Here is a 17,425-nt window from a genome sequence, read left to right as displayed (position 1 = left end):
ACTATCTTCAACTTGAAATAGGTCTTCCTTTAACAACACTTGTATGTAAAAGTTATTCCTATGATAAATGATATAAAATTACTTTATCTGTGTGTGTGTGTGTGTGTATATATATATATATATATATATATATATTTTTTTTTAATTAAAGCATAGGGTGTTTTTTTGATTTGTGAAGAGGAATCAACATGAGGCTTTTTGGCAAAAATACTTGTCAAAAATATTTTGACAAAATTGTTAGTGAGTAAACCTGCAGGGAAGTAAAAATGTCCCCCTAAGCATTTTGGGCTGTATTCCTCAGAGTAGTGAGGCTATTTCAGCACGTGTTACTCAGTAAACTGGACTTTGTCCCTTGAAAATGAAAAGTCATCAGATTTCATTTTTGCATCCAACTGTGCTTTTCCTTGCTTCACCTCTGAGAGCAACGAGGGGCAGGGAATATCAGTGTGTCAGGGTAAGGACATGTCAGCCCCATTCTGTAGTCTCAATGGTTTCTCTATCTCAGTCCCACAGGCAGACTGAGCCCAAACAAAATGCCTAGGACCACACTACATAAATTATGTTTTAGATTTTTAACCATCAGAGGACCAAAGAAGAGTGAGAGCAGGAAAGATGAAATCTGCTTCATTTTTACACATGTGCAAAATGCATTAGAGAATTAGAGAATGCAATAGCGACATTGCACCTAGCTTCTTCATAGGATGGTGCTGATGTATCTGTTTTGTTTTGTTTTGTTTTTCCTTACAGAGATGTTCAAAAGCTAGGATCCTGCAGCCGGAAATCCTACCTCTCTCAGTCCATGAAGAATGAATGGAAATTGGCCAAAATTGCTTTTGTAGTCATCATTGTGTATGTCTTGTCCTGGTCTCCGTATGCTTGTGTCACTTTGATTGCCTGGGCAGGGTAAGTGGAAGCATCATTCAAAAAAGCACTTATACCAAAATGTTTATATGATTATCTTTTTTTTTTTTTGGAAAGGCTTTAGGTAGTTATTAATTAGAGGTAATGATGTGCCCTTTACTGAATCAGAGAATAATCTAGGTTGGAAAAGATCTTAAAGACCATCAAGACCACCCATCAACTTGACCTACTAAGTTCCATCACTAAACTATGTCCCTTAGTGTGACCACTGTCATTGTACCACCATTATATCCTTGTGCATAAATTCAGCAAAGGGGTTACTTGTCTAGTTTTTGTGCACATTTTTAATTATGATGCTTTATCTGTTATTTTTGGTACACATTATTTTCTCTCCTCCATGATACTTTTCTTGCATGAAGTCTGGTTTCATGGAGGAGTTACCTCTTTTCTCGCCTAATACTACTTCTCTCAATAAACTTCCTCTGTTGCTTCCTCTGGCAAAGGGCAGAAAAGAGGCTATATTCCCAAATCTTCACTTGTGAGCTCCTGCCTTCCTTCCTTCACCCATTCTCCCCTCCAAGAGGATGTATTGTCTTGTCAGTGCATGCTCTATTACTCTAGTTGTAATTATCCTGCACTTGTGTTGATCACATGTGACAAAGAATCACTGTTGATGTTCGTAGAGTATCCAAAAACATATATTTTTTAAAAATAAAGAATTAGATTGTGACTATCTGGGAAAAGAGTTTGGCAATAAGAAATAAGCCAGAATAAAAATTAAAATCTTCTAGCAAAAGCATCCATACTGCACAGTAATGGGTGTCAGTGACCCATGCTACAGAAGGAAGAGAAAACTCAAAGTAGTGGGATGAATAGTCCCATTTTAGACTTTAAGCTTCCACAGTCAGTCATGTGGTTATCCCTGAATAGATAACTGATTACTTGCACATTTTTCACCTCTTCCAAGTAAATGAAACCAAGTATACACTGTCAAAAGCAAGCCTTTCATCTGAGCAAAGAATGAGTTTGAAAAATTACGTTTTCAGCAGTATTTCTTACCACAAGACCACAAAACAAAAGCAGTCAAAAAGAGTGATATGTTTCAGTAAATTAGTATTAATCCATGGCATAGCTCCCTGTAATGATTTTTCCTTTGTTTTAGCCGAGGCAACACGCTAACTCCGTATTCCAAATCTGTGCCAGCTGTTATTGCCAAAGCTTCTGCAATCTACAACCCCATCATATACGCAATAATTCACCCGAGATACAGGTACAGTAAGCATATAGGTATGTGTACAACTCTACATGCAAAGGTGCTTTTTAAAATCAACAGACAACCCCCATTCCTTCAACCTTGCCCTGTGCAGTGCATGCTGCAACCCATGGATGCTGGTGGTCAGACCCTGCCCCGTGTCCATCTGGTACAGGGGGACTAAATTGCATGTGGAGCTCTAGGTGTGGCCTCAAGAGTGGCCTGCAGAGGGTATCACTTCCTCCCTTCACTTTTCTTTCCCCTCACATCTCTGCTCTGATGGTGCTGCATGTCACCACAGCTAATGGGAGGACATGATGGTGCTCAGGGTCATCTCTTGCCATATCAGCTAAAGAGCACTCCACAGATAATGGGTCACAACCAGTGTGGCCTATAAATCATATCATCACGTTGATGCAAATGTTCAAAACTTAATTCTCTGAAGCTTCAGTACTAGTTGATTTTGGGAAAAACTCTGTAGGAAGCAAATAGTATCTTTATAGATATTCTGTGCCAAGTGGGTGCTCTAAGCTGATAATGCAGGTGAAGATCCCTGGAAATGAGAAAGGTTTTCAAATATCCTGAATATACTGCCTTTTGGTTAGCAGGCTTTCTAACTTTGGTCAGTAAGTATTTGTCTTCAAAAAGTAAAGCAAACATTTCTGAAATACCCTCCTTTGTGGAAAGAAGTATATTCCAAAAGCTCAGTTTTCACATTTATTTTGTTTTTGTTTTATATTTGTCAGATGAACTTTTGGAGAGCCTTTCTATTCTTTGCCTTTACCAAAAATACTAGCATTGACTTTTATTTATATATATATAATGTTTCACAATATACTAATATGGTTGAGTGGGCAAAATGTACATATTTTTACAGATATCAATTACTGTATGTTTTAACACAGACAACTGTGCTAGCCCAGCACAACATCACTTACAAATACCCAAACACTGTTCAGTCTCAACCAGCTGCATGGTTAGCTAACTGTTCTTTCCTTTTTAGTTCTTTCTTAACTCTCTCCCAGACAGTGAATCAGTTTCTGAGCCTAAAGGTATGAATTATGCTTTTTATCCCGGTCTTTTGACTGCAGTTTGTTTCCACTGAGGTGAGGTAGCAGTGAGTTGTACAAAAAATATCTGTGTGTTGTCGAATTGATGAGAAACCTATAAGAATAAGTGAATAGAATGATAAGGAAATACCCCATAAAAGACACCTCCAATGAATCAGACACCTTTCCCTTCTCAGAAGAAGGTTCGTTATAATCTTCATTAATAACTTCTTTACAGCTCTCAAACATCCCAGTGGGTGTCTAAGAGACCAGCCTTCTCCAGTGTTTAGGAAAAGTGTAAGAAGTAACCACCTTGCATTGCAGAAAGGTCACCCATTTGTGTCCTCACTGTATAAAAGACTGAGATACTGCTCTTTGGCCTATCTAGGACCTGGAGATGTGTAGTATGGGCACATCAAAATTATTGGCTCTTCAGTTGTGTGGTCCTAAAAGGATTTATAAAATTCTTTTGCAAGAGAATGAGACAGCATAGTGCTCTGCTGAATGGTTTCAAACAAGGACAAGCTTACTCAGTGCATCCCAGAGACTGACCGTTTCTGAAAGCAACGTTTTTATTTAGAAATGCTCTCCCAGCTTCAGCTGAGAAACACGTTCAAGAAGTGGCAGTCAGTCACACCTATTAAAGCTTCTAAAATGCTTTCTAAAAATCCAGCAAAAGGTTTAGGGATGTGATAAATTTTTGGAGGAAAGACAGGGATGCCATGGAGATAAATGTAGAACTGCCACTAGATGGCAGGGTTGGTCGTCTGCACAAAGTGTGTCTAGCCCGTGAAGCAGAAAATTTGCTGTTACATTGCCTGAAACCGTGATTTTGGAGCTGGAACATAGAGAGCTAATTGTTTTAAATATCTGATGAACGAAAGAGTGGTTGAAGGCAAACAAACAAACCTTAAAGCTTTTTAGAAGACTAGAGGAAATATACCCAGAAATGGTGACAACACATATCTTGTATGACAATATCTGCTACCATAACTAAGACTTTTGCGTCCTCCAGAAGACCTGAGTCCATTTTAGTTTTTGAAGGTTAAAGAGTATTTCAGTTTAGAATAGAGAATGACTGCTCTCCCATGGCTTGCATGAGTTTAATGAGAAGATGTGTGTGGATGTCTGACACATTTTGAACCTGGTATTATTTTTCTGAACCACAGCTGTTGTGTTCAGTAATTCCTTATATTGTTTTTTACAAGTGTATTTTCAAAGCAGATACAACAGAGCGTACTGCTTCAATTACTCTTTTCCTACCAGCATTGGCTTTACATGTAAGGCTGTATTAAGAAAAAAGGCTCATGCCAGAACAGGATTTCAGATACTCTCTTATTTTTTTTTTTCCCTGCTTCTTAATTTGTATTTCAAGACATATCAACAACAGAAGTGTTTATGCAGTTGTTGTGAAGATATTTTATAGACTTGGGATTCATCCAGTCAGGAAAAGGAGTAATGTTGTGTCCCTTGTGGTGAAACAAGCATGCAGCTTTAAAACTGAAAAAGCAGCTACAGTTTGCCAACAAGTCAGCTGGTGAAAATATGTTGGCAGGAGCAATTTTGCTTTAATAGTGAGTAATGAGCATGTATGTAAAGATCAACATTTCTGGATAGTTTCTGAATCTTCTAATCTTTCACATTATGCCTTTAAAGTAATTTATCCGATAATATCCTTAATGGACTAGTCTGTTCAGGCCCAAGAGTCAGGGATTTGGCAGGGGTAGTAGTAAACTGCAGTTTTGCATTGAAACTACTGAACTTTGTTAAATCTGACTTCTTTTGAAATCTTACTTGAAAACAACACACAGATATCAGGATCTAAAGAATTCAGGTACTGACAAAAATGACAGTGTAATGCTACCAAAGCAGGCTGCTATTTTACACAGAGAATTGCTGTTGCTGCATCTTAATATCTCGACAAATCAAATGAAATCAAATGAACCCTTTTGTGGGATTTCTTTACAACAACAACAACAAAAAAAGTATGCTGCAATGAATGTAACTGAAAATGCAGTGTGGATCTCTGTGTTAGCACTTGGCTTTTGAGAAATGAGAGGTTCTTAGAGGTTGTTATATAAGCCTCCACCCACCAATTCCTACCAGTAAAAACAAACAAAAAACATCTGGAACATCACTGGAACTAACAAATATGTTAAAGTAAGTAAAAGCATGTAAACCTTAATTTCATGAAATGCTGTTCTGTGAGGGAAGAAAGTTTCATGGGCAGAGGCCGATGGCATGACGGCCGACAGAGGTTCAACATGGCTAAGTGCTGGGTCCTGCACTTTGGCCACAACAACCCCATACAGCGCTACAGGCCTGGGGCAGAGTGGCTGAAAAGCTGTGCAGAGGAACAGGATCTGGGGGTGCTGGTCGATGCTGTCCTGAACAGGAGCCAGCAGTGTGCCCAGGTGGCCAAGAAGGCCAACAGCATCCTTGCTTGTATCAGGAATGGTGCAGCCAGCAGGACCAGGGAGGCGATCATCCCCCTGTACTTGTCTCTGGTGAGGCTGCACCTGGAGCACTGTGTTCAGCTTTGGGTCCCTCACTACAAAAAGGACATCGAGGCCCTGGAGCATGTCCAGAGAAGGGCTATGAAGCAGGTGAAGGGCCTGGAACAGAAGTCCTATGAGGAGAGGCTGAGGGAGCTGGGGTTTGTTCTGGAGAAGAGGAGGCTCGGGGGAGACCTCATTGCTCTCTGCAACTACCTGAAAGGAAGGTGTGGGAAGCTGGGCTTGGGCCTCTTCTCACAGGTAACTATTGATAGGACTAGAGGAAACATCCTCAATTTGCACCACGGGAGGTTTAGGTTGGAAATGAGGACACATTTCTTCTCAGAAAGAGCAGTCAGTTATTGGAAGGGGTTGCCTAGGGAGATGTTGGAGTCCTCGTCCCAGGAGGTGTTTAGGCAATGGCTGGACATGGTGCTTAGGGACATGGGTTAGTGGGTGATATTGGTGGTAGGGGGATGATTGGCCCAGATGATCTTAGCGATCTTCTCCAACCGTAATGACTCTGTGAAATGCAGTGCTCTGGTTAGCATCACCCTGCCAGTCCTTGGCAGCAGTGCGGAGCAAGGCCAGCTGGCATTGCCCAAGGAAGGCTCTTGGGCTCTCTGCTCCATGCAGGCCTGGGAGGAATAGAGCCGTTTAACCATTACTGATGTTTTACTTTAATGACTAAGGCAGGTTTTAAGTTCTTTCAGACCTAGATCATTCTCTGTTTTTCCAGTGAAGAGCAGAAGAGGATGCTAATTCCTGACAGAAGTTGTAGGAGTTACTATGATACAAATAAATAGCAATATCTTGAGTTTTCTGGCCCACTCCTCCTGTGTCTTAGCACAGAGGAGGCCTTCGTAGTAGCTAACCTGAAAGTCTTCTGGGTTAACCTTATAATTGGAAGCAATCATGTTTTTCAAGCTATTTTCAGTTCTTGCTACTCATCCATGCAGCTCTTCCATGGGTGTTTTGAGCCAAGGCTCTGAAGCCACCTGTTATTTTCCTTTTGGCCTTTCAGTTGAGTACTTTCCACTAGCTATATCATGCTGTTTCCATGTGGTCTTTAAGTCAATCAAAAACAAAAACTATGCTGAGATTATGGAAAGAGACAGTGCTGTCACCATACCATTTTCAAAGCTGCATCATCAGTGTGTCATTAAGTAGTTTGTCTTTTTCTTCTACTATTTTCCTTCAGAAAAACCATCCACAATGCTGTTCCATGCTTGCGGTTCCTGATACGAATATCGAAGAATGACCTCCTGAGGGGCTCCATAACTGAATCATCATTCAGAACCTCTCTCTCCAGCCATCAGTCTCTTGCTGGCAAGACCAAGAGCACTTGTGTTTCATCAGTTTCCACTGGAGAAGCTGTAAGTCTTGTCTTGTTTCCACCAAGGAAAGTGCATATAATGTTTCTCCAACTCCAAGCATAAGTTACTAAAAATACATACGCAAAATTAGAGAATGGAAAAGAGTTTGTTCTCGGCTAAAGGTTTTTGGTCATGTGAGGTCATTTCTCCAAAGCCTTTGTGTGAATTCAACCATGATGATTTTTGATCAGAAAAAAATATTGGGACTAGCATATCTGGTTGATTCAGATGCTTACATGGAGCATGGGTGTTTTGGTTAAGTCTTTAATATGAATTTGAAGTGGCATTGTCAGGCACCCCCCATGTCAAGCACCAACCATTTGTCTCATCATTCAGTAGGTGAGATGGAGGACAGGACCATTTCCCATATAAAGTATTCTAACCTATCCTGTCTACTTTAAAGAAAGTCCAAGAAAACTTGTTCCTTTATTTATCTGTTTTTTAACCCAGAGAAGTGAAAGGCTCCTGCACCTGCTGTGAGGTGTGGTGTTCTGTAAGCGTTGTACCCTAAGTCTCAGTAAGGACGGTGGTCGGGCTGGAGTATAGTTGCCAATGGTGTGGAGTATTTTTGAAGGAAAAACTCATGTCTTAGGAATTCAGCATTTATAACGTGTCATTTAGGTTACATTTTGGGGAGAAAAAAAAAAAATGGCAGCATGAGCCCTGTCTCTCTTTTCCAACCAAGCAGAATTAAATGGGAAGCAGGTCTCATAGCAGGAGGGTTGGAGGAGCTAAGAACATAAAAGTCTCTCGGGGCTCCTCACAGCCCTTCTTGGCATGACCTCACCTGCCCCTCTGCATCGCAAGCAGCTGGCCTTGCACACGAAGACACTGGGAACACAGGGACCCGCACTGCTGGGTGGCAGCCCTGGCACAGAAAGCGCCCAGAGTGGCGGCTGCAATCCGTAACCTTCCATAGAGGTATAAATTGCCGTGACAGGTTGAGCAGTGAGCTCTTGGCTCTCCTCTTCAGCCAGGTGACAGTGCTCTGAGTGAGGAGGAAGTGATTCTTTGCGTGCTGCACCCTGCAAGCTGCTGCTTCCAGGGGGCTGTCACTGAGAGTCAGACCATGCAGCTACGCTTCAGTGAAATCACGAGTGACTTGGGGAAAACAGGGGTCCTTGAGTTGGAAATGAACCTAGGGCCACAAGGGAAAACAGCATGAACAGTGCACCCATCTTGAATGAGATACTGTGCAGAGCAGATCAATACTGTTACTGTTTTACTGTTTGGGAGATAGATAAGTACTGGACTTTGACAATTATCCATATCCAACATTCTCTCTGGTTCATTAGTAGCTATACAACTTTTTTTTTTTTTTTTAGATGTTAATGGATTAAAAAAAAAAAAAAAAGGAAATGTAGCACTGAATTTTTCCTTGAGACTCAAAGTTGCTCCTTTCAGATAACGCCATCAAGGAGATTTTTGAACTTTTTCATGGGAGACAGACAGTAAAGCCAACACACCTGAGCAAAAAGCACACCATTCACTGGGAAACCAAGCAGTACCAGGCAATGTAAGCAGAATTCCCAGGGTGCTGAGAAGAAATTCAGACCTTATGGTGATTAAATCAAAGAGAAGAATAAAAATTAAAAACCAAACAAACAAGCAAAACAAACAAACAAAAAAACCCACACACTTTAATTCGCCTGAGGGGGAAGACTTACTGCCTGAGCCCTAATAAAAAGAATCCACCCTATTACAAAGGACAGGTTACTTTATCAATGTGTCAGTAGTCTAGAAAGAGTGTATTTGGTACGGGATTGTTTAACAGCCTGAGCAAACAGTCCACCCGTGTGAGCCACCCTGAGATCATGGGGACCACTTGTCTGCTTAGACTTGTGCTTGATTTGCGCACTGTAGGTAGCATGTGTAGCACCATGGAAAAGTGCTAGTATAGTTTAAAAAAGGGAGGATCCTCACTTTTTTTTTTCTACCTTTTGCCTATTAATTTTCCTTGACTTGAAGTCTGTTCCTAACTTCTCTCCCCATTAATCCTTTATTTGATGTCAAATGCAGTAATATCTGCTGGATCATTCATCCCGATCTGTCCTTCACAGTTGTTCACTACTTGGTTTTGGTCCATTGGGGTTAGCAGGTTATTGTGTGAGTTTGGCTGGTGCTGGTGTTTAAAGAGGTGGGATAGCGTGGATAAGAGGCTTCAGCCCTTGGCACAACTTTTGCTTACAGGTCTCAAATGAAACAACTGCTGTTAGCGATGCGCAGTGCTGTGCTGTGCCGAGCTGACACAGCCAAAAGTAATTGTTCTCAAGGCAACTGACAGCTCAGTGCAGCTGTATGGCTTTCAGCTGAAAGAACAGCTGCTGAAATAAAAGCTCAGCTCAATGACTTGCACATGACAGCAGCACAGAGTGAAATTTTGGAATGCTCCAATAATGTATTGATGGGCAGGAATGACACTAGCAATACTGTAAAAGCAGCAGCTGTTCCCAGCAACACTTTCTGGTGTGCTGTGTACATGTCAGTACAGAGAGCCAACATATTTGAGTCATATGAAGTTATATTTAGTTTGATTAAGTGAAGGAGGAGAAATAAACAGCTAGCAACACCTAAATGCACGAGCAAGGTGATGCAGTGAAATTGTGCATTAGCTTCCCACTTGTGTGGAGCCCCATCTGTCTATCCCTATCTAAAAACTGTTGAGTAAGGTAGTGGAATGATACCACAGAAACTCAATCAAAAAATCTCCACACAGTTAGGCATGATTGATGGCCTCTGCCCTAGCCTGTAAATGGAATGGCATGGCTGCAGTGTCATGGTTGTGCTCCTTGCTGGCACGTTCTTGGAAGATTGATGCAGACCCCACCCATTGCCTCTCGTCCAGTGATGGTGGTTCAGAGCAGAACTGAGCCTGTGGGGCTTGTGAAGTTCTGGGTGGTCTGCACATCTAGCTGAGATGTATACAAATGTGGTTTTGAACCTGTGCCTGTCCGTGGTTTTGGACCAATTATGGTCATGCAGAATGCCACGGTGCATGTTAAGCATAGCTTTTGGTTGCACTTGCTTAGATAATGGGATCGCATCTTTAGACACCAGGTACTAAGCAACTATAAGCATAACACAAGCAACCAGATAAAAAAGAGTGAATAACTTCGTGGTTAAAAATAAATAAATAAATATATATATATATATACACACACATATAAAAATATAGAAATAAAAAATAGAAATACAAAAATAAAGATAAACGACAAGATCAAAAATCAAGTCTCTGCCTGGGGGAGCTTTGAATGTGAGATCTATGTTAGAACAGCTTTAGTTTCCTGTAAGTGTGCAAGATTTCTGCTCAAGTTTGAGAACTTTTAGAATTTGAAAAAGGATGTTATGTCTGAAATCCTTCACCATCTGTAATTAGACCTGGAGCGACGTAGAGCTTGACCCTGTAGAGCCAGCTCATGAGAAACTGCAGCCTCAACGAAGTCATTCTTTCTCAACAAGTCTGAGTCCGGAGAAGAGAGATCTGCTCCCAGAGACCTGTAGCTACAACACAGCATCTGTAGAAAAGGTAAGGAAAAAAACTGTCTTTGCTGGGGAATCTCCATTGTAGTGCCTGATCTTGCTATATAGCATGTAATCTCTGGAATAATCATTCAGTCTTTATGTCCATTTGTTTCATCTGCAGGTTTTATTTATATTGATATTAATGTCCTCTTTACTGTCACTTCTTTTTTTTTTTTTTCTTTTCTTTTCTTTTTTTTTTTTTTTTTTTAAGTAATGAGAATGCCAATAATACCTTATTAAATTTTTTCACTGACACGTTGCCTGGTTTTGGAAAGCCAAGATCAGCTCACAGCTCTAAAGCTGAATTAAAGAGGATTCAACAGGGTCAAATGTAAGAAGCTGACTTTGTCTCTTTGCATGTTCATCTACCCAAGGTCTGGTTCCTCCCTTCCCGACCCTTATGTTGACATTGTGGCAGCCTCCTTTCATCACAAAGTCAGGGCTGCAAAACAGAATTTGACATGATAGAAGCCACCCTTTTTACTCTTTTCAGTGTACATTAAAATGTTTTATTTTTGTTGAGGGGGAAGACGAGAAAGAAACTCCCATTTCTCCCTAAGGGTGGGAGAGTCTGGCAGCTGCCACCCTTCCCTCACTGAAAGAGGAGATGGTGAGTACTCAGAGCATCTTCTGTGGATGCATCACACTCCTTGCCCAAACCATGGAGGTTTGGTGTCCTGCTGTGAGGAATTCCCCATTCTCTGAGGAACTGCTAAGGATGGGAGCAGTAGGTCACCCACAAGTCAGCTTCTGCCACTACAGTATAACCAGTTTCAAAATGAGTATTTGTGTGATGGCACAATGTCAAGCACATGTCAGTGCTATGTTTTCAAGAACAAAAAGACTTAGGATTTGCAACAGACAAGGATTGGCTGGGATGAATAGCCCCTACTTCTTCGTGGAGCTATTCTGGCATGTAGAGTCTCTGGTGTGGTAGAGATAGCGTAGCTTAAAGCTGAACTTGTTCTAGAAGTTTCCAGCCATCCGGTTACATGGTTCCTGCATGCATCTGCCCTGTCTTCAGTCATGTCTTCTTAAGGTCAAGTCCTGACAAGTCTGGTTTTTTTTCCTCTAACTGTTGTGAATAGTATTGATTAACAACAGCAGTGCAGGAAGTGCAGCAATGATGATAAGACTGTAGAGACGGGCTTCCCGTATCATCTTCTATCACTTTTCAAGGTTGTCTGGATGTCAGTTTTCTGGGGCAGCCATCCACCCTCTTTCCCATAAGCCTTGTTTCTATGATGTTGGTGCTATGTGTGTGGCCCAGGTTTATGCTTACTGAATGTCCTTTCTATGGCACTCACAGGCTCAGCTCTTGCTGAAGATAGGGTATGGGCTTAAAGAGGCTTTTGGTGGCCACTCTTCAGTTCCAAAGAAATTTAAAAGCTCTTGAAATGACTATAAACGACTTGTTTCTGCCCAAAGGCTAGTTTTTCCCTGCCAGTGAGGATCAGCAAAGCTGTAACTTTAAGTGAAGGTCTGATAGCATGAAAGGCTTTACTAGAATTGCAAAGAAGCAGTGCAGCTTTATGAAAACTCATGCTGTGCAGACTGCAAGAGTCACCTTGCTCTTCATCCCTCTTCCCTCCTCTGTCTCTCTGATCTGGTAAAATGACTGCTGTGGTCACAAAGAGGTGAAGCTTTCAGGTCTCATACCTTGAAAGCCAAGGGGAGGTGGTGATGAGTTACCACAGCCTCCTTGTGGCACATGTGGTTTATCTTCTTAGGAGATGGAAAAAACTGAAGAACTAAACCCAAGTGTCATAGCAGTTGGTTGCTTGAATTGGACAATATTGATGTAAACTGACTTTAATTGATAATATTGACTTAATATTGACTTAAATATTGACTTAAACTGGTGTGGACGAGTGTACACCTTTTTATCCTGGCCTCAAGAAAGCTTCTTGTTATGAAAGGATTGTAGCTGGGCCTTGGCTTCAGTTGTGGTGGCAAGCAACGCAGGCTCAAAAGTTCTGCATGCTTCCACTGCCCACCATCAGCCCAGTGTGTCCAAGGTTGTAGGCAAGTGGCAAAGACAAGAGATTATCTCCAGGTACTGGCTTTTGGTGTCACAAGAAAGTAGAAGGAAACGAGACCTGAAGCAGTCTGCATAACTGTTCAATAATTAAATATTTTAGTAACTGCTGAGCAGTTAGCTAGTAACTAAATAGCAGCTTTAAAAATGATTTTTAGGTGTTTATTTTAGTGTTTTAATAGCATTGCTGGTCTATCTTTGACTGAATTCTAGTTATGGCACTTCCAAAAGTCATCGCTTATAGAAATGCAAGTGTGAACTTACTGAAGGGTCACCTAAGTCTTTGATTTAACAAAACAGATATATATATATACATATATATTTATTTTTTAGGAAAAGCATCTTAGGCTTTCTTTAACAAAACTACCTTACTACCATCTAAAAAAAATTAATGCAACTCTAAATTCTTCACTGACTGAGCTAAAGATTTCTTAATCCCATAGATCAAGAAGCATTTGGACAACACTCTCAGACACATGGTCTGATTTTTTGGGTGGTCCTTTGGGGACCCAGGAGTTGGACTTGATGATCCATGTTAGTTCTTTCCAACTTGGATATTATGTGATTCTATGATAATGTGTGTTTGCAGTTGTGTTGCCAAAAAAAAAAAAAAAAAAGACGTCTCTCAAATGAAAGTAAAAAAGCTATTAACTGTCTCAGATTTGGTCCTTTTTAAAGTACAGAAACACATAGGACTTTCTTCTATCACAAAGATGTGATCCAGCCTTATGGCTTATTGCAATGAGGGTGGGAATAGGCTTGGTGTAAAGTGACCTAGGAAACATGGCGTGGTAGTGAGAAGGCCCTTTTGGAAGCACTAAAATGCAGGTGTTTACTATATGGATAATGTAGGTTTGAATGCTTGATTTCAAAGGAGAGTTGCCAGGTGTGCTCTGTGCATCCAGGTTTCATATCAAGGGAATTACCCAACATGAAATGGCGGATGTTAGCTCTGGCCTTGTGTCGATGTGCCCTGTAGAGATGCCTATGATAGGGGAAAGATGGCTCACACTTGCTCAGAGAAGTTGTCCAGCAGGAGCGCTAAAGGGAGTGGGCACCTGTTATTTAGTGCTGCTTTAAACACTGTCATGAACAAGTGCTTCAGTTGTTGGGAAAGCTCTGTGTCCTCTGGGACCAGGATGACTTCCCTCAGCAGGGCAGTGTGGGGATTGGCTGTCACTCAGATGAACCAGTGCCAAGCTCTTTTCTTCTCTCTTCACTCCTTGCACTGAGTCAGCATGGGCTGAAACCATCCCCAGATTAGCAGTCCCAGTGCTTTAACTAGCAAGGCTCTCCCTATGGGAAAACCTGGAAGTGGTGTCATGCCCACTAAGCCATATGCAGAGCAAACCCAACCTTCTGGTACAGTTAAAACAGCAGACAGGGATGTTTTTTTTTTTTTTTTTTTTTTTTTTTTTTTTTTTTTGTCTGTTTGTTTGTTTTTTTGTTTGTTTGTTTGTTTTTGTTTTTCTCGTTCTTTTGAAGTCTTGATTTGGAAGAACAGATTTTACTTCTCTGTCAGGTTTATTTAAACCACTTTTTAGCATATTATGCTTCCCTCCAGTGGATAGATACAGTGGCTAGAGAAATCATTATCAATAGGTATTTGTAAACAATTTGTGCCTGTGGAATAGAACTTCATAATGCAGCAATTTATGCCTGTATCTAATTTTAAACCTAGACTGACAGAGAGAGACATCCACAGCAAAAAGTCTGGTTTTTAGTTTGCAAAAACGTGACATTTGTTTGAAAACAAATGCATTTGCTTTTTGTCTGTAAAATCAAACTAGATGCTATAAAATTATGTATTTTTACCAAATTACTTTATAAGATGACAGTCCCAAAATGTAAATAATAATATTAATAAAGCCTTCCTTATTTGAGTTAAGGAACTGTTTATTTTGTAAGCATAAAGGCAATAATTGCAGCCCACTGACTACAGGGAGACGGTGGACTAAGAGTCACCCTGCTGGGCTGTAATCATGCTACAATCTGGCCTAACAATTTTAAAAGCTGTTTCAGCATTAAGGCCCTATAAATCAATGGGAATTACATACCAGAATGCTTCAAGAATGCTAAAGTTGAATTCATGATGTTTGTGGGTGCCATAGGTATATCTACAACAGAGGGAATATTTTACAAAACTGTTAAAAGAGGCCCACACAAAGTGTAGATAATTAATGTGATAATTAATGTACTTTAAAACCATATTAAGAGTAGTAAGTAGAACTGGAACTCAGAAAGATGCTCTATAGCAATCTCAGTAAAGATTGCTCTTACTCTGAATTCTGTCAGACTTCTTGGGAATACACATATAATGAAGTAAGCTCTGCATTGCACGTTAAATGTTGATTCTTCCCAGGAAGAATCTATAACTTCTTTCTCTATCTGGCACAGTGATTTTATGACTTTAACTATCATTTTCTACAGCAAGCAAAAATTAAGCACTCATGCCTTTCATTGCCAGTGCATTTAAATATTAACTAACACTTTCAAAGCTCACTTACTTTACTCTAGTTTTTTATACTGTGCAGGAAGAGTTATGTAAAGGTCACAGAGGAGTTGCCATCAGGGCCAAGTTAGAAATTTGAGTTCTTTGAAAACGAACAGATGTGAAATGGTTAGCAAAGCAGAATCTCAGTTGCTGTTCTTCCTTTCTTTGTTGGTGGAAGTACTGTCCAGTGTACAAAGCTACCAAGTTTGCATGAGGCAGTAGAAGGAGCCACTTCAAGACACCGTGAGTATAATGTCCTAGAGTCTTGCCTGAAATCTTTTCAATGAGAGAGAGAAGTACAGTTATCCAGTACCTTGAGACATGTCAAAAATGGCATTTTTTTTATTTTTATTTTTTTGTCAGATAAAGGAATGAACTTTTCTTCTTTCTTTTTGATCTCTGATGGTATTAAAGCACATTGTCTTTTGTTTCTTTTAACATTCCGCTTTCCAAGCTGCAGATGTTAACACATAATGATTTTCCTTCTTTCTAGTTAGTGATTCAAATGTTTAGAAAATATGACCGGTGACTCGAGTAGCAAACAGTGATACTGAATATTTCAAATATTGGTTTTGATAGACCTGTGCTGTACGATGACACTAAAGCTTATGTCTCCGCTCCAGGTGTCACTGTCCTCCAGCTGTCTGGAGAAGGTGCTTGGGCAGTCAGTCCTCCACAGTCCCCCTGAAGCACTCGTGGCCAGCTCCCTAAGAGCAGCTTCTCTGCCCGTCGGTTTGAATAGCAGCAATGTCAGCAGAGGAGGAGGCTCAGATACTCCATGGATGGAAGCTCAAGAAAGTCTAAATAATAGAGGCTTGGACTCTATCATTAGCAATACAGTCCCTCGCATCATTATCATTCCTACCTCAGAGACAAACCTATTTCAAGAGGAACTTGATGAGGAAGAGACTGAAATATTCCACTTCCATGACAAAAAGAGTAATCTGTTGGATTTGGAAGGGCTTAGCTCATCAACAGAGTTCCTCGAAGCTGTTGAGAAATTTCTATCATAAGTGTGTCAAAAGAAAACTTTCCGGCAATTATTTTCTTGGCATCTTCTCTGCTTAATTATACCAAATAACTGAAGCCTTGTAGGTTAGATCATCAGGCTTTTTGTATGTTTATACAGTAGTCACTAGGCAGCCTTCAGTTTTATCTTTGTCCAGACCAGTTCAGGCATGGAAACAAGCTTTCTTTCAGACTGCACTGCAGGAAATGAGCAGTGGAAGATCTGGCAGCATGATCAAGTACCATCAGTTGAGTCGCTCTCCTGCTTCGTGGGGCCCTGAACCTTGATTTGTAACCACAGATGCCAGCAGAAGGAAAAATAATTGAACCAAGAGCTGGGGGAGCTGCTGCATGCTTCTGCTACCTGCATGTGAAACAGCATTCATGTTTTGGCAGCTCTCCTCTGGATGGCGAAGGGAAGCACCATGAGGCCACAGCTTCCACCAGTAATACTGCTAGATGACCTGAACTGTCTTTTAATCAAATTACTTTCAGCATTTTTATTTTATTTATTTTACTTTATTTTTTTTTTTTGTAATATGCAGCTTTCTAAATGTAAAAAGATGGACTTACTGTGTAACTGGGAAGTAACTGCTTGCTTATAAAGTTTAGTGATAGAAGTTTGGATTTTACCTCAGCATTAGTGCAATCACCTGAATGTCGCAATGCAAGGTGAATGTGCTAAATGCAATGTGCTAAAACTTATAATTCCACCTATAGAAGCATTTAGAGCACCTTCACTTAAAATGTTGATTAAATCTGGATGAATCCTAATGTGATTAAAAGGGTGAACTTTCACAACTGGCTTGACAATTCATTGTTGAGAAGAAATAAAGCCTTGGTTGCTATATATCACTTGTTTCTTCAGTGGAGATTCTTCTCTATTCTCCTAAAATGTCCCAGAAGGATGTCTTCTCCTACAGGTCCCTTACCAGAGGCCTTCAGAGTGGGTAAGATGTCACCTTGGGGAGAAAGCTCCACAGCACTGTGGTCTTTGGTACAAGACCTGCAGTCACATTTTACTGGTCGTTAGTGTTTATTTCGTCGGTTCTTTACATATATATAGCTCAGGCTTGCAAGACGCTCCCAGCATTTTATTCCTAAATGCATTCTTTCTTTTGTAAATCATTTTTCCTTCTTAAAACATGTTCTCCACATCTTCCCTTTCAGCCTCTGACCTTCAAATGCAGACAAGTTGAACCACATTATTCTTCACATAACATCAGTATATCTTGGTAGAAAGTTTCTCTTGGTAGAGTTTCTCTGGATATAACAGTGCAAACTTTTGCTCCAATGAGTCTAGTAGCACTCCAACATCCAACAAGTGTCT

General features: G+C 40.5%; 1 protein-coding gene across 1 annotated transcript in view; it reads left to right on the top strand.

Annotated features, from left to right (window-relative positions):
* Window positions 1–16,100, top strand: part of LOC311208974 (melanopsin-like) — a gene marked incomplete at both ends in the record, with an annotated part of 31,267 nt that extends 15,167 nt beyond the window's left edge. Inside the window, 5 exons of the mRNA XM_084286024.1 lie at window positions 748–903; window positions 2,024–2,131; window positions 6,859–7,033; window positions 10,410–10,559; window positions 15,711–16,100. Coding sequence (XP_084142150.1) covers window positions 748–903; window positions 2,024–2,131; window positions 6,859–7,033; window positions 10,410–10,559; window positions 15,711–16,100 — 979 coding nt within the window. The remainder of the gene's footprint in view (window positions 1–747; window positions 904–2,023; window positions 2,132–6,858; window positions 7,034–10,409; window positions 10,560–15,710) is intronic.
* Window positions 16,101–17,425: the final 1,325 nt, after the last annotated feature.

This window comes from Netta rufina (assembly GCF_964035555.1).
Source record: "Netta rufina genome assembly, chromosome: 4".
In the NCBI taxonomy this organism is placed as follows: Eukaryota; Metazoa; Chordata; class Aves; order Anseriformes; family Anatidae; genus Netta; species Netta rufina.
The sequence above is the reverse complement of the archived record's forward strand: the minus strand, read 5'-3'. Positions and strand labels throughout refer to the sequence as shown.